Source organism: Drosophila subobscura, chromosome A (genome assembly GCF_008121235.1).
Source record: "Drosophila subobscura isolate 14011-0131.10 chromosome A, UCBerk_Dsub_1.0, whole genome shotgun sequence".
In the NCBI taxonomy this organism is placed as follows: Eukaryota; Metazoa; Arthropoda; class Insecta; order Diptera; family Drosophilidae; genus Drosophila; species Drosophila subobscura.
Window position 1 is genome coordinate 4982265 of NC_048530.1, and position 24047 is coordinate 5006311.

The following is a 24047-nucleotide window of genomic DNA, read 5'->3' on the forward strand; positions in this document are numbered from 1 at the left end:
CAAAAGGCAATTTTTAAAAGTCAAAACCAAGACGTGGTTTTTGGCGCCCTGCATTAGAAAAAGAGTGACCATCAAAGTTGCGTACCAGAAATTTGCATAGATGGCGCCACCTTCGCAAAATCAGCTGTGAAACCTAGCGGTCATTTTTGCACAGCACGTGCAGTGAATTTTATTGCTGTTTTAAATGTCTCATAAATTGAAAAATACGATTAACTGATCAAATTTTTTGGATGCATTTTATTCAGTAGGGTTTTTACTACGTGTTTTGTAATGTGAACGTTATCTAGTAGTTGCCGATGTCTTCGTAATTTTATGTCAAAGTGAGGCCTTCAATATGTGTCAGTTCGTAGTAAAGACTAATTTTTGAGAAAGTTTTTTAATAGAGTGTCACCTAGTCCCACCTTGAAACCTATTGTGTGTCGTAGACCAATAAATGATTGTTAAAATGTATATAGTCACAAATGCCACATTTGACCACAACTCTTACAATTTGCATTTATAGATCATAACCTCAAAGGAGAATTTTCAATGTTTTTTGCCCTTTGGAACACAATGAAGAAGAAAATTGTGAAGTAGGGTACCATTTTGCATTGCATTTAAGCCACAGTACTAGTCACTAGCTATTTTGGAGGGCTAGAGTGTAGCCAGTGTAATATTGTTTTTGAAAGGAATCTGCTGAAGAGCATGCTCTGTTTGAGAAAAAATGCGATTATCTTAGATTTTTAAGTTGTTTTAATTCGTGCTACGACTTTTTTTTATAGAATCTTGGTCTGCTAAACATATTCCCATCCTTTTTTTGCTTCTAACATTTTGAGAAAAAAAAATTAAAAACCGATTTTCCCTTAAAAAAAGGAGCTGCCAAGCCCATTTTTTCAAAAAAAACCTTCCTCTTCCTATTCTTAACTTATCTTATCAGTCAAAAGACTAAATCAAAAAATCTTATTCCGTTCGCGAGTTATTCATTTTGGCCAAGAAAAGTGGTCATCTGGACCATAGTGCGGCGTGCGATGTGTGCACAGAGAGAGATGGTGATAGTAGTAGAACGGTCGAGTCACGTGTATGCCGTCGTGCGATACATTTACAGCAACGCACACGCACACACACGAGCACAGGCCCATGGTACATTTAGTAGAGGGTGAGGAAGTGCCAGCATCAGTCTGGCCTGTTTTTGGCATTCGCATAAGCAAGTAAAAAATATGCAATGCGAAACACATAACAACTAACTGCACGTGCTAGTTCCTACTCTTTGCATTAGGGCGCTTAACCTTACACTCAATATGCTTTGAGCGCGAACAACACGCACACAAACGCACACACACATGCTCGGACATAGAGAGAAAGAGAGAGTGAGAGCAGCAGCAGCAATAGTAACAGTGGGAATTCTAACAGCAGTAGCAGTGTCAGCGATAACAGGCTGCTAACTATTAACAGAGCTGCCACAACAACAGCACAGTGCCTACAATAAGCGGCCTGCAGCAGCAGCAGCAGCAGCAGCAGTGACAGCAACAACAGCGCTCGACAGTGGGCCCAGCCGTGGCCGTTGGTTGGCTCGGCCTCTGTTATAAAAATGCTACACTCTCGCATAGAATTTGTCATTCGGCGACAATTTCCAAGCACCCAAAGACGTGAAGGCGTCCCGTGCCTTTAGCCTGCGATAATCATCCCACGTCACATCAGTGCCGCATATCCTTTTGCCGGGATAACAGTCGAACAGTTGCACTTACAGTTTGCAGTTGCAGCTTGCAATTCTGCACCGTTCCAAGCTAACTCCAGCCAAAGTGCGCGAAATCCAAAACTTAATTTAAATCAAATTCAAATTCAAAATTAAACAAAAATTATTTTAAAAAAATTGAAAATGCCGTTCGCACAAGAGCAAGCCAAGTCGGTGGCGGTGGCCAGCGAACAGCTGTCCAAGACGGAGACCATCAAGCTGAGAAACAAACACATCGGGTAAGTGGCCGCCCCCAGTACACACGCCTTGTTGGCAAGTCATATAACACGTGCACACACACACACTGTCCTTTAGAGACAAGCAGCAGCCTTGAGGCTTTAGTTGTCTATTAGCCTTCACATCCTGCCCCATTGTGCTGCCGCCGACCTTCCCTTTAGTTCCGTTTCGCTGTCAAGGTCAAGCGGCGGCATCCCCCAACCGAGGCGGCACGGCACGGCACACACTCATCGCGTCTGCTTCGGCTCGCTCTCTGCCTGTGCGCTGCTTTGCACTGCTTTGCTCTGCTCTGTTATGTTGCTCTCTCTCTCTCTCTCTCTCATCTCCCCAGTCTGTGGCCACGTGCAGCAGCAACAACTAAGCGTTGAAAACTTTGTATTTGGCCGAAAGTAGACGCCGAACTCATTTATTTTTGGCTCTTTGGCTATTGATTATTTTTTTGTTGAACGCTTGGCAACAACAGCTCCCCCCGCAGCATCGGAAAATTAAGCATTTTCACTTTCACCACAAGGAACTTTAATCAAAATTCAACTTGAGAAATGATTAGCCAATAATCTAACTGAAGAGTAGAATATAAAAATGCACATTAAAGCAGCCACAAAGTTCGTTAAATGATTGTTTAATCTGCCATAAATCGAGTTGATTCCTTTGTTTGCTTTGTTTAAGTACAGTACCCACCCACACCCCACAGCCCACAGCCCACAGCCACTCGTAAAATGTTTATCAAACATTTGCAAGCCAAACACACACGAAAGAGTTAACAAAAACACGATAATCGCAGTGGGAAATTATCACACAGGTACGAGAGAGAGAGAGAGTCCGTCCTTGATTTATGGACCCTAGGCCCCACCTTATACAAAGTACAGTCTCAGAGATGCAACACTGCAACTTTGATGTGAAAGAAGTTTCCTAAACCCTTTACTTTTTTCAGGCAAGCCTGCCAGCTCTTCTATCGCTCTGATCCACTGAAAATTGTACGCGGACAGGGCCAGTACATGTTCGACGAGGAAGGCACACGCTATCTGGACTGCATCAACAATGTGGCACATGGTAAGTGAAATCCATAAAACTGAAAGATCTACACACATATTAGGCGGACGAGCAACCGGGGCCTGATGCGGATGTGTGCCATTCATTGGGGGGGTATCATTTAGGCAGTAAATTTAGTACTTCTGTTTATGCCGCAGATTAGTGGCGCTTTTTTTTTGTTGAATGCAAAGTGCACGCTATGAGGCAATGCGATGGAGAGAGAGAGAGAGGAGAGAGTATTTGGCAATCAAGTTCAAGGTTACGACAACGACACCAGCAACCCAATAGAGAGAGAGAGAGTACAAAAGGCCCAGACATCAGAGGCATGTTCAGGCCCCGGCCCCGATTGAGTTGCCCTCATAGCGAATGCGGCGGCGACGTACTGAGTCAGCCTTATCAAAGTCAATTGCCAAGTGCTGTTGTGTCTGATTTTAGATGCTGCCAGTGGCACCCCCCGCCAGTGGTCATAATGATATTTCGGGCCCCGACACAGGCCTCCGCCGATTCGCGTCGCCTGCGATCTGGATCTGGCCCCAACGCCCTGCTGCCGATTTCGGGCCCCGACACAGGGCTTAACGCACAGTCCCGGGTACAGCTCAGAGCTCTGAGCTCCGATGATTAAGAGAAAGCAATGCAATACAAGCCCAAAAAAATGATTATTTACTGCACATTTTGCGCATCTGGCAGTGGGTTCCGTCCGGTCAGATCCAATGCAGTCCGGCTACGGGTGCGGGTACGGGAGCTACACAACAACGAAGATTGACGTCTGCTTGGAGCACACAATTCTTTTTTGTTTGTATTTTGCCAATTTGACGCAGCTCCGATGACAACGCTGCAAAGCCCGTAGAGATCGTACAACACATTTTTGTTTGTCTACGGAAATTTTCCATGAAATTTTCCGGAACCAATTGTTGGCCCGCAAATTGATTCATTCTAGCAGAAAGGGTTTCGCTTTTGTCCATCGACGTATTCGTATGTTCAATGATGTTGTTTTTTTGTTATTTTGCACTCGATTTATGCTGTCATCGCTGATAAGAAATCACAGTGGGCTGTTGGGGAAGCGGAAAACGGGAGCAACCAGCGGACGTTGGCATTGCGAATAGAATGGAAATCAATGGGGGTGGGGACGGAGCAGTGATAAGCGACACCATCCTCCGTGCTGTACTATTCATAGATCAAAAACCCGTTTGGACAATGCACTAAATCGCCGCAACATATTAGAAACTAAGCTGATAATGCTGAGAAATGTGGAAATTAATTTCAGTTGATAGAGCATTTATGGGTCTATGAAATAAACCCAGAGATAGCAATCGCGATCTTTGTGGATCATTAAGCAGCTTTGTTTTCTCTGTAATCAGCAGCAAAGATCGCTCTACGATGTCAAAGATCTATTGACCCATTTCCAACGATCGTACGATCTCACCTGCGTAGCAGATCTTTCTGTAACCTCTGGCCCATAGCCACAGCAGCACATCAATAACATTTGGAATCTATTTTCATCGACTCCAATGAGACTTGATAACAACAAATAGAAACTAGAACTATGCTACTCTATGGACGTGAAACGTGATAAGGCCACGAAGGTGCACGTGTTGGCCGATCACCGATCCCCATACCCATCCCCATCCCAAGTGAGAACAACAACTCGAGGCGAGGCGAGTTGAAGCTTTGCCTTGTTTATTGCTATTATGAAACTTGAAGAAGACGTCGGACTTGCACGCACGCTTTACGATCGCCACGTTCTTGGTAATCTCGTGCCACTTTTCCGACTCCAACGGAGACGACACAGTCCCACTGGACAGGGCCAATCCGCATTGGAATAGAACGGACCGCGCCTTATCATACGGCGGGGCGTCGAGCAACATGTGAACGTCTCGTGCCGAATGGAAATGTACTTGAGATAGCCTTAGGCAAACAATCAGCCATGGAAAAGCCAAGCCAGTCCAATGCATGCAGTTGTCCATAGTGCGTACAGTCCCAACAACAACAACAACAACAACAACTCCAACCCATTCCATACGCCTGTGCCCCTAGTTTAGTTTCAATATTTGTTGTGGCATGCGGCGCGGCTGCCTGCCCCGTCTATGCAATCAGCTGATGGCATACAATCCATTGCGAGTGGAAAATTCTGTATAGATAATCAGAAAAATACATCCATCCATCTGTCCCTCTGTCTCTCTCTGTCTCTGTTTGTGTGGGTCGAGAAAAGTCGTACAAACAGGCAGGCTTATAGATGATATTCCTACACGTTCCCTCTATGTGCACACAGATTTGTTGCTAATGATGTTGCGAAAAGCAAAGAAAAACAAAATTCGATTCGATTGTACACCGATCAACACGGTGATCACTTTTGGAGACACTCAAAAGATCTGCCTGCCAAAACTCTTCGAATAGTTAAGGACTTTAGGGAGGGAATTTCCCGATCAACAAAACGATCAATCGAAGCTGAGTTCACTGCCCAAAAATAAATGCTTCAAGTCCAATCATTTAAAGCTCAGCAGATTAGCCGCTAATGGGTCGGTGGAAAAAACTTTACCCTGCTGTATGGTGTCACCATCCAAAACCCATCCGTATACGTGCCTAAAAATAAATTCAATAATACACGTGAACACGGTTTGGTGTGTCCCACCTTGGGGGCGCGTTATCGCATCGTTTGCGCATCGATGCTGGCGATTGAGTGCCACCGAAAATACATTTTGTTTTGAGAGCCACTAATGTGAGGTGGCGAACGGTAGACAGGCCCGGGTCCAAGTAGAGCAGAGCGCGTCAGGCCCCGGCAGCCGATCCGCGACAGCTACGGATCGACGATAAGACCCACAACTGGTGGGGGGACTGACTGCCACTGGGTCGTTGTGTTGCTTGATCGCTGGTCGGTCCACTACCCGGCTGTTGACTGATTACGTAGTTGATTTTTTTGGGGGTCAACAAATGTACGAGTAGGAGTATATGCCTCATCATCCGTTGCCCCCAACTACTTGGCCCCCTCTCTGGCGCTGATTGTGTGTGGTTTCAATTCTAATTTGGATTCGCCAGCACCGATAAGACTCTCTCGCACTCTGCTCGTTGTGGTAGCCCCTGGGTACACTGAGTATCACGTGAAGCGCACGCGATTCCAACACGTTTTTCATTGTGTCTGCCCTGCCTCACCCTCGCCCTCACCCTCACCCGCATCCTCACCCTCTCCACTCGTAGTCGTACTCCTACTCGTAGTCTAGTTGATAGTGAAATGTACTATGTACGCTCCATTCGGTTCTGTTCTATCTTCGGTTGCGCTGATTTCACTCAAGTTTTGACCATGGGCTGGCTGGCTGGCGGGCAGTCTTGGGTCTAAATCGAATTCGCTTGCTGGCTCGTTCGGGCCTGAAGTGCCAAGAAGTACAGTTGAACCCTAAATGGCCTATAAAGAGAATGGAAAATTGGACATTTAGTTTTATTTTTAAATTCAATTTTATGCACTAGCAAAACTTAATTCCGACAACAAAATTTACTGAAATTTAAATATTTTAACTTCATTGGCCTGCGAGGGCTTAAACAAAAATGTTTTTACTTTATTAATAAAATGCAAATCATTTTTATATTTAAATATTTAACGGGAAATTTGGATTTAAAAAAATATATGTATTTTGATTCAATAAATTTCATATTTAGAGGAAATTAATTTCAATTTAAATAATTTACAATTATATGTAAATATTTTAAAATATAAATTAAATATGCGCTTAATTTAAAATACTTGCAGATGCATTTTAAAATATAAATCAAAGTTAAGTCCACTAAGTAATTATTTTATTACTTACATTTTAAAGCGCACATTTCATTTAAATGTTTTAAAATAGCTTTAATTATTTTTGTATGATTTTTTGAAACTCTCAGCTAATTGAAATTGATTTGTTCTCTTCTGTGTAATTGCAGTGGGCCACTGCCATCCGGAGGTGGTGCGTGCTGGGGCCCTGCAGATGGCCACCATTTCGACAAACAATCGCTTCCTGCACGATGAGCTGGTCCAGTGCGCCCAAACGCTGACCAGCAAGATGCCCGAGCCGCTGTCCGTGTGCTTTTTCGTCAACTCGGGCTCGGAGGCCAATGATTTGGCCCTCCGGCTGGCCCGCAACTTTACCAAGCGCCAGGATGTGATCACGCTTGACCAGTAAGTGGATCAACATAAATTGCATCCTCCCTTCGATACTTTACCTTTGTGGCTGGTCCGTTTCAGTGCCTACCATGGACATCTGCAGGCGGTGATGGAGGTGTCGCCGTACAAGTTCAACCAGCCGGGGGGCGAGAAGAAGCCCGACTATGTGCACGTGGCCCCCTGTCCGGATATCTATGGCGGCCAGTTCACGGACAAGATGTACCCCAATGCGGACCTGGGCGCGCTCTATGCCCAGCCCATTGAGGAGATATGCCAGCGCCAGCTGGCCAAGGGCCAGGGCGTGGCCGCCTTTATAGCCGAGAGCCTGCAGAGCTGCGGCGGCCAGATTCTGCCACCGGCCGGCTACTTCCGGGCCGTCTATGATGCGGTACGCTCAGCGGGCGGCCTCTGCATCGCCGATGAAGTGCAGGTGGGCTTCGGACGCGTGGGCAGCCACTACTGGGCCTTCGAGACGCAGAACGTGGTGCCGGACATTGTGTGCGTGGCCAAGCCCATGGGCAACGGGCATCCCGTGGGCGCTGTGGTCACAACGCAGGAGATAGCGCAGGCATTCCATGCCACTGGTGTGGCGTACTTCAATACGTATGGCGGCAATCCGGTGTCCTGTGCGATTGCCAATGCCGTGATGAGGGTCATCGACCAGGAGGGACTGCAGCAGAACGCCCTCCAGCTGGGCGATTACCTGCTGCGGGAGTGCGGCCACCTCAAGCAGGAGTTCGAGTGCATCGGCGATGTGCGCGGCGTGGGCCTGTTTGTGGGCATTGAGCTGGTGGAGGAGCGCGAGGGGCGCACACCCGACACCAAGGCCGCCCGCTGGGTGGTCAACCGCATGAAGCAGCTGCACCAGGTGCTGGTCAGCTCGGACGGACCCAATGACAACGTTATCAAGCTAAAGCCGCCCATGTGCTTCAGCCGCGAGAATGCTGACGAGTTCCTGCTCGCCTTCCGCGAGTGCCTCGCCACCCTCACACAGGACAAGCTGGCCACGGAGGCGGCGACAGTTGCTGCCACCGCGAACAGCACCACCCATGGGGTCATCGCCTCCACCGCCGAGACGCTGGCGAATAAGACGAAGCTCTTTGAGCGGCAGGATCGCCTCATAAAGTCGGTCTGAGGGGGCGCCTCCCTGCCGACGCTGCTCCAAGGCACAAACTAGCTTTAGCCCTTACATCCGAGGATATTTATATTATTCCATGGCCCACCCCACAGTCCCATGAATATCTTTTTTTTTTTTTAGTTTTACTGCCATTGCTTTAGCTTTTAGAATAGATATTAGCGCCATATATTATCAAGTAACCAATCAGCCGATATCCAAGCGTATGCATAACCATTATCCATTATCCTTTGAGTCGATTATCAAATTATCTTCTAGTATCTAGAAACACGTGTAGGGAGCTCAATACGAATTTCGTTCTTTTACTTTACTTTGTGCCTTTTTTTTCTCTGTTTAAGTACAACAAAAATGTGTGAAAAATGTTTTTGAATATTAATTATATTTTTTTTTCAACCACAAATTTGTGTCTTGGGTTTTATTTGGGAATAAATTTAGATCCAAAAGTTGTAAACAAAAATCAATTCTACTTTACACTGCAGTTACATATCAACTACATGTGTATGTAATAATCGAGAGAGAGACACCTATTCACAAAGCGCTGCCAACCTGTTGAATAAAGGTGACGTCGTGCACAGCAAATTAAGTGTAGCTAATATATGTATACGTAAATAATGGTCTTATTTATATGCTATTATGAGCTAGAAAAATGAATAAATTAATATTCTGCTTGAAAATGGCAATGGAGTCTCACAATTTTCACAAATATATCTACATACGTCTGCATGCTATTTATACACAGAGCTGCCAGTCTGCTGGAAGAAAGTGCGACGCAGTTTGCTTAAATTAGTGCTTTTCTCACAGTACATGTGCATTCTATATTTTCGTTTGAGTTTATTTACTTTTTGGACTGAATTGAATTGAACTGGCCTGGCTTGTGTTTGCCATGAACATCAGCGAGGATTTCAAGCCCGTGCCAACACGGGCGGCACTTGCGGCTCAGAAGAAACAGGCCAACTGCGAATTCAAGGCAATGGTTTTCCAGGAGCCGCAATACCATCAGTCGAAATCAACTTCGATGCCAGACAAACAGCAAAACAAGTCCGGAGATGAAGCTGCGCAAAAGAGGCCCCACAAGTCGGACAAAGACTCTGCCGACACTAACCCAGAGTTCGACATCAAAAAAGCCCGGCATGAGGTGCTCAACTTTGCCATGAGCAATCAGCGTGTGACCAAGAATAAGCGTAAGATGGAGATTTTCCAACTGATCAAGCTCGGCGCCAAGCCACCAAAGAAGGCGGCCAGGAACTACAAGGAGCTGAAGGACGAGCGACAGCGCCTAAAGAACATACGGGAGGAGCGAAAGAAGTTTCATCAGCTGGGAAAAAATCAAACTGGAGCAGCTAGTGTCAAGTGCCGAAGCAAAAACAACGAGGAACGCAAGCAGAAGAAACGCGCGCCCGTTTCAAACATCGATCAGCACTATGGCAAGGCCCAGCCTAAATTCAAGAAGAGAAAATAGCCAGAATGTCCAGAATAAACCTAATTTAGTTAAATTGATTTCCAGTTTGTTTTAAAATTAATATCTGTGCGCCATTCAGTGTGGCCAGAGCAGCGTGGTTGTCAGTGTTGCTATGTGCTCACGTATCTTCCGTCTTGACGAGCACTGATTGCATTCCTGCCATTGTATTGTTGTCGATACGATTACGTGAATATTTTTGTTGAAAGTTTCGTCAGGTTGGGCCAAAAATGTTCTCACGCTCTCGAAGTGTCGGGCCGGTGATGTGCCGTTGCTACACCCAAATCAAGGGCGGCTCCAATCCAGCAGGCCGCAGCAGTGGAGCAGGCGCTCCTCCGCCCACTACCAAAGTAACTGGCCTGAGCAGCAACTGCGTGAAACCGTCATCATCTCCAGTGGGTCCAGGCGCTTCAGCATCCGGCGGCTACAAAGTTCCCGAATACTTCTCCTTCAACCGATTCAGCTTCGCCGAAGCGGAGGTGGAAATGGCCAAGTTCCGCTGCCCCCAGCCATCTGCGTTGACGAAGTAGTGGAGTGGAGTGAAGTATTCTAAGGACATTGCGAAGCCAAATGTAGTAAATGTATCATAAACGGAACCCAGCCTCAATGTCAGGCTAAGCCTGTTTAAAGTCAAAATACAGAAATTGAATTTTTATTTCAAGGGGGAAGAGGCGAATTAAATTTACTGCAGTTTAGCGTTTACCATCACTGTCAGAAATCTCTCTCGGTGCTCTCTCTCTCACACTCTCGGTCATCAGATCGCAGCATTCAATTGTGTTGCTAACTAGGACAGTGATTTGAGATTTACAGTATATTTTGAAAATGAGATGGTATATTTCAGAGCGTCGTGCGGTATATTGTATCGATAAATCCGCGGTCACACTGATCCAGCTGTGTTGCCTGTAGTTTTTTCAAGTGAAAAAATTAAGCGCGGAAATTGACAAAACAAGTAAATCGGTTAAATAAGCAATAGCATGTGTTGCGAGCACGCTTGATGCATTGTGGAAAATACTCATAATTAAATGTTATGCACTATTTTCATTGCTATCGCTTTTCGCAGTGAAATGAATGGAAATAAATTAGCTGCCCTCGCTCAGCAATCAGCAGCAACAGCAGCAGCAGCAACAACAACAACGGGGTGCGAGTGTGTGAGTGGTACAGTTGGGTAGAAAAACATCGCCATTGTCGTCGCTCTCTTTCAGGGCTGCCACTACACTACACTGTTGCCACCACTGCGATAAACGCCACTTCTGCTCTCTGTTGCGTTCAGTTGCAGCGCAGTTACCAACTCAAGTTGCACTAAATCGGGACGAGGCAATAATAAAAACAATAATCGAAAAAAAATATACTGCATTGTTTTTGCCACACGCAGACGGTAAAAATACAACAAATAAATTATAAACAGGGACGTATTTATCCCACGCAATCGAAAATTCTGCCCCAGAGCTCGCTCTCTGTGTAGTGAAAGTGCGAGAGAAAAATAAGCATTGTGCGAAAAACAAAACTTGAAAAAATGTAAAGCCATTCTTGTAAGTATGCGAAACCAACACTCAAAATAATAATAAGTTACCCCACAGGCATTTATATTCCATTAATATATACGTGCGCGTGTGTGTATATATGTTCAGAAGTGGCGCGCGAAAAAAATCAGCGTAAATTCCCTAATGCGAGAGGAGAGCAGCCACAGCCGCAGCAGCAGACCCACCAAAAAGTGACGAAAATAGGCGCCAGAGTTGCCAGAGCTGAAAACGCAGGCAACAGAAGCCGTTGCGTTGCGTTGCCAATTGCCTATACTACACACGCACACACATCCATGCATATATGTACATAGGCATATCTGTAGAATGTAGAACATTTAAAAGAATAAAAAGAAACAATATTTTCGAACCGATTCTCCTCCATGTCCATTTCAGGGATCCCATGAAAGATGCCAGCTGGAAAAAAGACGGATGCTGAGATTGGAAAGACTCGTCCGTGCTTTGTTTACGTGAAGAATCTGCGGGAAGGACATCTACCATCGGTTGCCGCCACTGGAGCAGCAGCAGCAGCAGTTAAATCGAAATTGATTAAAACAATCCCACATAGAAGCGTCGCCATTGCCGCCCTACCAAGCGCCACAAGCCCAAGACGCGCGACGCGCACCTCTCAACGGGCCACGACCATTACGGCTGAGATCGGTGTTGGCAGCAAGGCGCGACAGCGTGTGGCCCTAGAAAAGGACAAGCTGTCACCTCCAGCCTCTTTGGTTGCCGCCAGGCGGTTGCGTCAATCCAAGGGGGATTCGATGCCCATCACACCCCATCTCACACGGAGGCCACCACCATCAGCGGCAGCATCGGCGTCACCATCGCCACCCAAATCAGCAGCATTACAGCCCGCCAAAAGGTTGATGGGACCAGGCCTGGCCGCCAAGCGACGCAACTCGGCAGTACCATCGGCAGCAGCAGCACCAGCGGCCAAGCATCTCAGTCCGCTGGCGACCCCCACAATGCGCCGGACCCTAGCCGGTCGGCGGGCGACACAGACACAGGAGATCGTCTCTCCCAAGACACAGAAGATGTACAAGCAAGCAAAGGTTTCACGTTTGGTGTCTGTGTCGCCGCCGCCGACGATTGCCGCCAGTCGTTCGCGTCGCTCCATCAAACCGAATCCCAAGTATGCCAGCGAGGACGTGGTCACGCCGAAGTACGTGGCCTCTCTGGCCGGCGGCGACACACCCGCGTCGCGCCAACAACGCGGCAGCTCCAATTCGAAGGTCTATCCCACCAGCAAATATCACGATATGCACGATCTGCTCGATCTGGACGAGGACAACGACGACGAGCTGAACGATGTGGCCTACAATCCGCAAATGCACAAGTCCGATGACGACGATGATGACATGAGCGAGGATGAGTACCAGGAGGAGATGCGGCACGAGAAACAGCCGACGCCAGTGCAGCCCGTGAAGCGTGGACGTGGACGTCCGCCCAAATCGGCAACTGCATCGGCCGCCTCAACACCCGCCGCCGCCAGTCCGGCCCAGTCCAAGCTGACGGCGAGTGCCGGGCGGCCCGCGACGAATATGCAGCAATTGCGACGCCACATTGCAGTGAGCATGAACAATCGGAGCAATCTGACCACGGGATCGGAGGGAGCCGCCAAGCGTAAGCTGGAGGATGCCACAGACAGTCCCGTGGCACGCAAGCGAATGGTTTTGTCTGCCGGCGGAGCCAATCGCAGTGTGCCAGTGATCAATGGAGCCGGCAGCGGCAGCAAGCTCACATCTGCTGCCACTCCTGTGGGCAGGGCCAAGACACTCGTCGGCAGCAACAGTGGGCAGCGGACGGCACCCACATCGGCGATGACGGGGGGATTGACTAACAAACAGAGGCAGGCAGGCACAACGACGACCATCAAGATGAATAGCTCCACGACAGCAGCAGCAGCAACGTCCGCCGTGAGGATTAGCAGCGCAAAGTCGGTGGCTGCCACTGCGGCGGAGCGAGAGAGCGGCGGCAAAAGCAAGATGAACGATGATGTGCCCACATTTACGATTGTGAATATCAATGACATTATCAACCAGGATGATGTGCTCATCAGTCGGACAAACAATGCCACGTCGAGCACTTTGAATGCCGCCAGCAAGAAGTTAACGGTGGGTCGACCCAGGACACGGATCCATAACACAAGCACAGGTTCGGGATCAGCAACACAGGCCACCTCCGGATCGAGTCCGACAAGTAATAGTAGCTCACCGCAGGGCGGCTTTAGTCCACCCAAATGGGTCAAGGCTTCGTCCACGTTCAACAAGAAGCAGCAGCATCAGCAGCAGACGCAAACGCAGCAGAATCAGGCCCAGAACCAGGCCAAGCCGCGTCCCCGTATACTCAATGCAGAGATGGGCAAAAAGGCAAAGCCCATCAAGCCGCTGCTGAGCATGGGCAAAGAGCTGTATCCAACGGATGTCGATACCGAGGAGGATGATGTCGACATTGATCTAGATCTCGATGAGAGTGAGGCCGACCTAACACTATCACCGCCACTTCCACCGCGCCGTGTGATCCCAGCAGCGGCTGCGACTGCCAATGCGGCTGCGACCAATCGGGGAGGCCAGGCGGCGGCAGCAGCCACAGCTAAGTATACGGCACGTCGGCCCATACTGTCCTCGAATGCCACCACAAATAGCAGTCGAAACTATGCCGCGGGCGATCGCAAGCTGTCCAAGCTGCTGGGCGAGGACAGTGAGGAGAGCTTCAAGAAGCCACCCATCAACGCGAATGCTTCAGCGCAGCAGCAGCAGCGTTACAGCAAAGAGAACAAGGCTAACGCTGCCATTGTCAACAAGGATCAGGATACCGAAACCGATGAGGCTGATGGCCATGACGAGGACTCGGAAGAGGTGGAGAATGAGATGGAGAACAAGGTGAAGAAGAAGCCAAAATACTTTCCGCCAGAGACAACCACGGTGCGGGAGGAGGATGGCCGCGTCATCAAGAAGATCACCTGCTACGAGACCTGGCACGTGATCAGCAAGCCCCGTGATTCGCCCGAAAAGACGCGCCATCAGCGTACGCTGCTGGAGCTGCCGCTCGTTAAGCTGGCCAATGTGGCTGCACGCATCAAGATGCCCTCGGTGAAGTGGAGCAGCAAGGTGACGCTCTACAAGGTGTCGCCGACGCTTATGCAGCGACAGACAATGACCATATTCACCGGTGATCTAAAGGTGTACAACATACCCGAAGAGGATCGCCACAAGTATCAGCCATCGTGTGTACTCTTCCGCCGCCTCGTCGTCGATCGTAGCAAGTGCCGGGTGCCGTACGATCGGGCCATCATATTCAAGAATCGCTGCTTCTATGCGAACATCGATGGTAAGCATGTCAATCTGATGGGTGCCCCCGAGACGGTGGCCTGCATGAAGGATGTCGAAATACTGCTAGACATTGTGGACACGCTCGATCTGAACAGTCAACTCGTGGAGATGGTCAACTCAAAGTAGGGGCCCAGCAGAGCATGGCAGCTGCAGCGATGCAATCAAATGTACTATAAAACGACGGCAGAACGAATTTGGAGATCATCCCAGAGCTGGCAAGAAGGAAGGAAGAAAGGAAGGGATAGATATATATCTATCCTCCTCCCCACGGTATAAATGAATGTAGGATTATGATGGTTTTTTTTTATATACATGTCGAGATTGGATTACGTTAGTTTTTAATAGTTGCTTTAGCATAATTATTAGCTGGTTGGTGTTTTTGCCACTAACACACCCACACACACACACACACACACACACACATTACGTTATACATGCGTTTATCGGATGTATGCACATATATATATATAGGGTATAAGCATAACAAAATCATATTTCTAGACTAAGAGCACTAAGCAAACAACATATTGAGTGTTCAGACTACTGAAAAACCTGCTGCCTAATCAGTATAGTGGATTGGCTCCCAGTGAGAGAGTTTGGCGTTGGCTCTCTTGAGCATTGAACGCAAAGCGACTCTCGCAAAAACAAAGTTTTGTTTCCTTTTTAAGTCTGCTTCGTACAGACACATCCATACATGATGGCAATGCGTGTATCCATTCTCGACTTCATATGCTTTTTCATTTTTAGTGCTTGAGACGTAGGGCATTTTTGTGTTGCTCTGAGCTCACATACCCTTCCTTATGAAGAAGCTTGGCCCAAAAAAATTAATTGATTTTGTGTATCCTCTCTATGCTCATATATTTCTTAAATACATTAAGGACGAAAGGAAAATATTTGCAACGCCAAGTCAATTGTTGTTATATGTATACCTGCTGATTAGGCAGCAGGTTTTTCAGTAGTCTGAACACTCTATATGTTGTTTGCTTAGTGCTAAGAGGCGAAACCAAGCAGAAGACGATGCAGACAAACACACGAAGGTAGAGGTGGACAAGCGCAAAGGGAAGAAAAAGGAATCGCTCCTGGAAGCTTGCAACAAGTGTGGGGAAGACGACCAGACGTATGGAGAGAAACGAAAACGATGGCGCGATAGCGATAACGATTAACGATTATAATTTTAGCAATCCCTGGTTCCGGACAATGCATGATTACATACTGAAATATGTATCATTTTAATATTAAATAATAATTACTTGCTAAATAGGATATTAAAACACCAAACTCCAACGGCGCCCCACCCCACCCCATAAACAGACCTATACAAGCTTATATTTTCTCTTCAGAGCTCCCGTCAGTTGGATCCTTTGACTTATATATTTTTGGCAATAATTTAAGCAAAATTTAAGAATGTGAAGTAATTTTGTGAGCTTTTTTTCCAAATTTTAATTAAGACCAAATTTTTCTGTTCTTTTGGATGGGAATTAGTTGTGTAAAGAGTAGTAGGTATGTATATCGTATGTAACCCGTATATATTAATTAATTAACTGTACATTTAAATGGAGAACGAACCGAACTCCTTCCCCTCCTCCCCCATCATGAGAATAAATAAACAGAAATCATATTAAAATGTAATTCGCATTCAATCTGTTGGGTGAGATTCGAGCTTCTGAAAATCAACGAACTTGTATTCAAATCTTGTGAACAAAAAAAACTGGAAAACGGATTTGATTACTCTTTATATATCACAATTAGCGATCAGCAAATGGATCGGGTCCACTAGGTACAAAAATAAAAGAGTAGTTTTTCATATGTTTGATTACATTCTTTTTGAAAACATTAAAATCTTCAAAGTAAAACTCCTTAAAAGTTGCTTGAACTAAATAAATTCAACAGCGTTTTTCGAGTATTCGAGGAGTGCCCGGGAATAATTTTTAAGCTTTAATGACTTGAGTCAAAATTGATACATTTATTTATCTTTTTAAAACAAAATATTTCAAGACCAAATTATTTTATCCGAAAAATGAATCATCTTTGTATGGGATTGGCTAAGACTTACGAGTAGTTCCATTGGATTAAATTGACTTTAATATTGCAAAATTAATTTGTAACAAGACCTAATTCGATTACAGACAGCCCCTGTGCGTTATATTGCCAGCGGGGTCGTATCGCATCGCGTTGACCATGACGATATATCGCATGCGTTGCCGTTTTTTGGACCGTTTCGCCTCTTGTCCATACCCCCATTATTCTTGGCAATTGCTGGTAAGTTTTAGTCCTACCCTTAAAAGCTTGTTAGACAAAAATATATTTACATGCTTCTATCATGGTTTATTTTTTTATGAACCTTCTTTGGACAACAATTATTTTACAACATTTCAATTAATAGCATGCTAAATTAAGCTATATTGTAGGGAGATTTATTGGTTAATTGAATCAAATAATAGTTAAGGGAATGAGAGTCCCAACAAGCTTGTAATTATAAACGGAATATAAACATTGAGGAACATAATTTTCATCGGATTAGTTTGGAAGTGAGAAGGTAAATTTCAGTATTATTTTGAGGGTCAGACGGTATATTAGATCGATAAATTCGCGGTCACACTGGTAGCGATGCTTTTTTTTTACATACAAAACTACGACAAAAAGTGAATTTCGAGCTGTTTTTTGTTATTATTCGGTTAACTTTTTGTTGCTAACCCCCGAATTGTGAGCCATCAATGAGAAGCGAAAAAAAGTAAATTCAAAAACGCCACCTTGCCAATTGCTGAGGCCGAAGCTGTTGTGCTTTTTATTCAAATGGAGGAGGAGCTGCAGTTCCATTGACACCCAACCCAAAAAGCAAGCAGCGGCAGAGGCAGAGAGGGCAGCAACAGCAGCAGCGAGTGGAGTTTTGGAGTTGTGTGGAGTTTTAAGGAGGAGTAGAAGTGCCGAGCCGACCGATGCACACATGAAAAAGTATTCAAATTTGTGCAAAGGAAATGGGAAAAGAGTGTGTTTAGGGGCATAAATAATATCAGCGGGCAGCGGTAGCGGCAGAATCATCGCCTGCAAAAAACGGCAAAATAAATCGCACAAATTTATTAAGAGTGAGAGAGAGAGAGAGAGAGGGAGAAACGCGAGACGCGATTAGAGCCAGGCAGGCTGCTGCAGTTCAGTAAAATCAACAACAATAGTAGCAACAACAGGCAGCCGCAATGGATACAGATAGACCAAATGGACAGGAGACGAAAGTCATTTATCATATTGACGATGAGACCACCCCCTATTTGGTGAAAATACCCATACCCTCGTCGCAGGTAACCCTCAAGGACTTCAAGCTGGTGCTCAACAAACAGAACAACAACTACAAGTATTTCTTCAAGTCAATGGACGCCGACTTTGGTGTTGTCAAGGAGGAGATAGCCGACGATGCCACCATCTTGCCTTGCTTCAACGGCCGCGTCGTCTCCTGGCTGGTCTCGGCCGATGGCACCAACCAGTCGGACAACTGCTCCGAGCTGCCCACCAGCGAATGCGAAATGGTTGGCCTCGGCCGGGCCAATGTACGCACACACCTTGCCCTGCAGCAGCAGCAGCAACAGCAGCAGCAGCACCAACAGCATCAGCAGCAACAGCAGCAGCACCAACAGCATCAGCAGCACCTGCAGCAGCAGCAGCAACAGAAGCTGTCCGGCGGCGGTCTAATCAACAATCAGATGCTGCAGCCGCCACCGCTCACATATCAATCGGCGTCGGTGCTGTCGAGCGATCTCGACTCGACCAGCCTCTTTGGCACCGAGTCGGAGCTGACGCTGGACCGCGACATGACCGACTACAGCAGCGTGCAGCGTCTGCAGGTGCGCAAGAAGCCGCAGCGGCGCAAAAAGAGGGCGCCCAGCATGTCGCGCACCTCCTCATACAGCTCGATCACCGACTCGACCATGTCCCTGAACATCATCACCGTCTCGATCAACATGGAGGCGGTCAACTTTCTGGGCATCTCGATTGTTGGCCAGTCGAATCGCGGCGGCGACGGCGGCATCTATGTGGGCAGCATCATGAAGGGCGGGGCCGTCGCATTGGATGGCCGCATCGAGCCGGGCGACATGATACTGCAGGTGAACGATGTGAATTTCGAGAACATGACCAACGACGAGGCGGTGCGTGTGCTGCGCGAGGTTGTGCAGAAGCCGGGGCCCATTAAGCTGGTGGTGGCCAAGTGCTGGGACCCGAATCCCAAGGGCTACTTCACCATACCGCGCACGGAGCCGGTGCGGCCGATAGATCCCGGTGCCTGGGTGGCACACACCCAGGCGCTAACCTCGCACGACAGTATTATTGCCGACATACCGGAGCCCATCAAGGAGCGGCTCGACCAGAACAATCTCGAGGAGATAGTCAAGGCCATGACAAAGCCGGACAGCGGCCTGGAGATACGTGATCGCATGTGGCTAAAGATAACCATACCGAATGCATTCATTGGTGCCGACGCTGTCAACTGGGTACTGGAGAATGTCGAGGATGTGCAGGACCGAAGGGAGGCGCGACGCATAGTGTCGGCGATGCTGCGCAACAATTACATCAAGCACACGGTCAACAAGCTGACCTTCTCCGAGCAGTGCTATTATGTGGTGAACGATGAGCGCAATCCCAATCTGCGCTCCCTCAATCCGCACCAGCAGCAGCAGCAGCATACGCACGGCCAGCATGCGCTCAGCCATGCGGACACGGAGAGCATCACCAGCGACATTGGGCCGCTGCCGAATCCCCCCATATACATGCCATACTCGGCCACGTACAATCCCAGTCACGGCTATCAGCCGATACAGTACGGCATCACCGAGCGTCACATCTCGTCCGGCTCGAGCAGTTCGGATGTGCTCACCAGCAAGGATATATCTGCATCGCAAAGCGACATCACATCGGTTATACATCAGACCAATCAGCTAACCATTGCCGCCCATGGTTCGAATAAATCTTCGGGTTCCTCGAATCGTGGTGGAGGAGGAGGAGGTGGCGGCGGTGGTGGTGGCGGAGGCGGGGGTGGGGGTGGCAATACCAACGATCAGGATGTATCCGTATTTAATTACGTATTGTAGAAATTCTTTCTTGCAATCAAATTGTGTGTTTTTAATTATTATGGATTTATTATTAATGAATATGTATAATTATTCTTTTTTATATACGAGTATACAAAAACAAAAACAAAAAACAAGCAACAACAAACACAAACAACCAACAACCAACAGCAACAACAATATTAATAATAATACTTATGTATATGTATGTATCTGTAAGCTATATAGAACGAAAAGTGCAAGATGCAGGATGCAAGATGCAAGCTGCCAGCTGAGAGCGAGCGAGAGAGAACGAGCGAAAGAACGTGAGTGAGAGACAGAGAGAGAGAGAGAGGACGAATCCGGTAATCGTACACCTCTGGCCATCGCTCCTCAGAATCCAGGATATCAATTGGAGCGAGAGACAACGAGGACATTGGATTTGGATATTGGATATTTGATAATGATAGAATGGTAGGATGCATGCGTGGGGGAGAAGATTTTGAATAAAGTTCTAAGAATTTAGTAATCACAAAAGTAAATAAATAAAAGTAAAACCAAAACAAAACCCAATGTGTTGCAGCTTTTATTGGAATCGGGCACCACATCGGAGCATGTCATCTGAGAGTTTGGATCAACTTTCGAGCGGCCTGTCTTTTGTTGATTGGATAGACATTGCAGCTTGGCGCACACTTTTTTGCGTATCTAAATGGTTAATGCTCGTATTCCAATTGTAATATATTTACTAGACGGTCAAGCGGCTCATACACATTGCGATTTTGTGTTTTCTTCTGCTATACCAAGCATTTCATAATCGCAGTTCAATTTGCGCGCTTCAGACATCACATTGGCCAGAGCTACCAGCTACAATTGGAGCAGAGTTGCTGCCAAAAGCTATCGAAACCGGCGTTCACACAGCAAAAAAAAATACCCAAACAAAAGGCAAACTAATAAATTTATAATTAAAATGGTAAAAGATCCGGCTATGGTAAAACCAGCACATGCTGAGGAACTGGAGAAATACTATACAACTCTTGCGGCTGGTAACATACTAGAGTTACAGTGGAAATGCCCTGGCTACCAGGTCACCTCGCTGGAAGCCAATTCTGCTGGAAGAATGCTGCCCGCGGTGACGAGCGCTGATACAAATAGCAAGGAGCTGGAGCTGAAGCAGCAGGCCAACGATGTTGTGGAACAGCAGTAGGAACAGCAGCACACCAGAGGAACTGGCCATCCCTTCAAATAACGCGCTCCATTCCATGCATGACTTCGGCCAGTATGCAGCACTTGCGCAGAGATGCTTCGAGAAGCTATCGAATCCAGCGTGGACGAAAATTACCACAACTATATACCATATTCTCGGGATTAAACTACGAAATGAGTTTAATTCAATTAAATTCCATTTGTAATGTATATTAAATAATATCGAAACACACATACGCATGTTCTTCAAATGTCCCTCGAGGATTTTCTCTCTTTTCCGTAGGGTATTTTCTCTCTCTTTTGAGCAGAATTATACCCCATGGGCACGGAATAAGCAACATTAAGTACCCCTTGGGAGAAAGGAAAACATCGAGTTGGGAAACTGTTGGAAATCTGAGGAATGCAAAAACGAAAATTCGCAGATTATAAATACTGAGAATGTATCTAGATTCAAGATCGATACATAGAAAACATATGGAAAGAATAAAAGCGTGTCAGTCTAAGATAAACTCATTGGTAATGTTTAAGAGCAGCTTGGAAAACATAATTTTAATATTAACTCATGGAAATAGGGTATTAAAAAGCACATAAAATGCCATTCAACTGGTTCCGACTATCGGAACGTTTTATGCCTTTTTTTGGTTGACCTTTTTTGTAAACAATCCACTAAAAAGATGTCATGAAAACTAGCCAATTTTATGCAGAAATGATTCATCAACGGATAAAATTATAGTTTTAGCGCTGAGAATCCTAACTAGCTAATATAATTCAGCAGAATATCAAAATAAAGGAAAATGTTATGGGATGTGCGGTATATTTTGAAAATGAAAAGGTATATTTCGGTATATTAGGCATTTCTTAGGTTTATTTTATCGTGACATTGCTTGGAAATATAAATAAAAACAAATAAATAATGGCAACAGACGTAGAGCCAGCCACGACAGCAGACAAGTTCTCGGCAAATGCCGAGGAATTGGAGAGCTACTATCTAATGCTCGAGGCTGGTAATATACCGGAGTTACAGTGGCAATTCCCCGGCCGGCGGGCACCCTCACCGGATGCCAGCTCTGGTGGGAATAGCAAGGAGCTGGAGCAGGCCACCGATGCCATTGAGCAGGAGTAAGAGTAACAGTCGTTAGCCCTTCTATATATAACATGGTTTACCTCCTTCCACAGGCCGCAAAAGGCGAATGACTTTGACTTCAGCGACGATGTGGCGCCCACACAGATGCGGGTACGCAGCCAAACATCCACACCGAAATCGGCCAAAAAGAAGACGGCCGACTTTGCTGGGGTCATGGAGACTCTCAAGAAGAAAAATGCCGAGAGCTCCTAGCATACGGGGAGGCGTAGCATCAGCCATAAGCCATTCTTCTGATACGACCACGGGGGCGCACTCGGCACCCGAACTCTGGATTTGAATTAAAGGATCGAAAAGGTAATATTTTGATATATAAGCTAGAGTATAATTAGATGTTTTACAGTTAGCAATTAAGTAGAAATAACCCTCAAAATGTAAATCTTAACTGAAGTTTCGATTGTGTTTGAAATTCTTGGACAAGTGGCTAAAGACTTACGGACTGCGAAATAAGACAAATAGATTAGATATAAAAACAGCATTAAAGTTAGCGATAAGAAATCATCTAGGTCCGGGTATAAGCATCAGGAAATATATGCATATTTTTGGTGCAATTTTGTAGAGGGATAAGTCGATGCATCCTTCCTTTTGTGGAATTTGTACGATTTAATGCTCGCTGTTTTGGACTGTCTGTTTTATGCCCATACATTTTATCCATAAATATGTATGTAAGTAATTTTTAAGCAAAGATTGTACATACAAATAGAAAAAAAATATAAATACAAATATATATTTCATGGCACACTTCTTAGTCTTTTCGCTAATTGAATTTGTTTTCTAATTTGGCTTGAAGCCACAAAAAAGAAAGCCAGCAGCAGATTTGTTTCTCGCTCTCTCCATTTAGTTGCACAGTTCCTGCTGTACGATCGATCCTTTATGTTTGCAACAGGAAGATTATTCATAATGGAACAATAGAAACAATTTCAATAGAGGAAGTGAGCACGCGGCGTGATGCGCTCTCTTTCAGTCTTGTGCACGAGGACCTCGCTCAAAATTGGTCGAGTTTCAGATTTGGTTTTCATTTACACAATTAATTGTGTTAAATATGCAAGGAAAAATGCAGGAAATATTTTTAGCAGTTTCTTAATTGCTTGAGCAACTGAAATTTATATATTTGAATGCCTCTCTGCAGGCCGCTCTAAAAGCATATTTAACAAATAATGAATAAAGGCATAGGACACTTTCTTAAACAATCTTTTACTTGGTGTCTGTCCAACTATTCCTGATCTGCACATACATACCTAATGGATGCCAGTCATATAGCCGAATAGGTCTTGAGTGCACACTGGGATTAACTTGGGCTTTATCTAGATCTACGCTTGTAAAAATATAAATTCTAATGAAATAATTAGTCTTCGAGTTGTTAAGATCAAACAGCTGCTATAACCTCAAGCAGTCGCCTTACTTAATTGTTTTTGTAAAGATAAATCCAACATATAAGCAATGCCATGCAATGTTTGACTTTTACGTTTTCAGTGCTGAAATTTACCAGAAATCAAAAGATAAATATTAAGTTGATCTTTAAGAAAAGCTGAAGGAGTTTTAAACACATACGAAAATTTGATTTATTTAGGAAATATCCGTTTAGTTAACATCAATAATAATTTATTGTGCCAGTGGGTGTGGTGGTGCCTAGACATATGTACACATGTACGTGTATTACCTGCTTGTAAATTGATCAGAATATGTGGTTTCGTTTTTGATTTTTCTTGAAATATAGCACAATAGATTGCATATACATTTATGTGTATATATGTATATAATATTCTTTTATTCGTTTTCCTTCGCTGTGTGTCTGTGTGTGTTTTCTTTTATATTGACTTAAAATGGCGGCCTTGTTTCAGCATTAATTGACAAATAACATCCCTTAGAAACTATATGTGCACATTGTTTGTATTATTATTTTATATTTTAGTTGTTGCCTGTAAATGAATCTTAGTGAGAGATCCATCCATCCTTCTGTCACAGACACAGGCATAAAGTGCTCAATTTTTAATTAATTTTAATAGGCATATATTTTATATTCTTTTTTATATAATAGGATTTGTTGCACTTGTTTAAAGCTTAGGCTTAATTGATTAGCTCTGTATTTTATATGTATGTACATTCCTACATTTA

General features: G+C 45.6%; 6 protein-coding genes across 8 annotated transcripts; all 6 read left to right on the forward strand.

Moving 5' to 3' along the window:
• The first annotated feature begins 1478 nt into the window (after positions 1-1478).
• LOC117903085 (segment polarity protein dishevelled) lies at positions 1479-20151 on the forward strand. Of its 2 annotated transcripts, none has more exons than XM_034814889.1 (2): positions 1479-1495; positions 17727-20151. In XM_034814889.1, the coding sequence occupies exon 2, from the start codon at positions 17747-17749 to the stop codon at positions 19628-19630; it is 1884 nt and encodes a 627-aa protein (XP_034670780.1). In that variant the 5' UTR covers positions 1479-1495; positions 17727-17746; the 3' UTR covers positions 19631-20151. The 2 variants fall into 2 exon arrangements, with proteins under 2 accessions (XP_034670780.1, XP_034670779.1); XM_034814888.1 differs by lacking the exon at positions 1479-1495 and adding an exon at positions 15496-15502 and having other exon boundaries at positions 17729-20151.
• LOC117903086 (alanine--glyoxylate aminotransferase 2-like) lies at positions 1577-8554 on the forward strand. Its single transcript, XM_034814890.1, has 4 exons — positions 1577-1950; positions 2880-2998; positions 6890-7124; positions 7191-8554. Exons 1-4 carry the CDS (start codon positions 1856-1858, stop codon positions 8242-8244), a joined length of 1503 nt encoding a protein of 500 aa, XP_034670781.1. The 5' UTR covers positions 1577-1855; the 3' UTR covers positions 8245-8554.
• On the forward strand, positions 9032-9741 carry LOC117903090 (uncharacterized protein C1orf131). The gene has a single exon (XM_034814897.1). The coding sequence runs from the start codon at positions 9128-9130 to the stop codon at positions 9701-9703; it is 576 nt and encodes a 191-aa protein (XP_034670788.1). The 5' UTR covers positions 9032-9127; the 3' UTR covers positions 9704-9741.
• LOC117903093 lies at positions 9861-10336 on the forward strand. Its single transcript, XM_034814901.1, has one exon. The coding sequence runs from the start codon at positions 9931-9933 to the stop codon at positions 10228-10230; it is 300 nt and encodes a 99-aa protein (XP_034670792.1). The 5' UTR covers positions 9861-9930; the 3' UTR covers positions 10231-10336.
• Positions 10602-14948, forward strand: LOC117903084. 2 transcript variants are annotated; one of them, XM_034814884.1, is made up of 2 exons: positions 10602-11229; positions 11614-14948. In XM_034814884.1, exon 2 carries the CDS (start codon positions 11628-11630, stop codon positions 14679-14681), a length of 3054 nt encoding a protein of 1017 aa, XP_034670775.1. In that variant the 5' UTR covers positions 10602-11229; positions 11614-11627; the 3' UTR covers positions 14682-14948. The 2 variants fall into 2 exon arrangements, with proteins under 2 accessions (XP_034670775.1, XP_034670776.1); XM_034814885.1 differs by lacking the exon at positions 10602-11229 and having other exon boundaries at positions 13120-13129; positions 13203-14948.
• Positions 20152-21651: 1500 nt separating the features above from the next.
• On the forward strand, positions 21652-22605 carry LOC117890205. The gene is made up of 2 exons (XM_034794937.1): positions 21652-21910; positions 21968-22605. Exons 1-2 carry the CDS (start codon positions 21705-21707, stop codon positions 22125-22127), a joined length of 366 nt encoding a protein of 121 aa, XP_034650828.1. The 5' UTR covers positions 21652-21704; the 3' UTR covers positions 22128-22605.
• The last annotated feature ends 1442 nt before the right edge of the window (positions 22606-24047 follow it).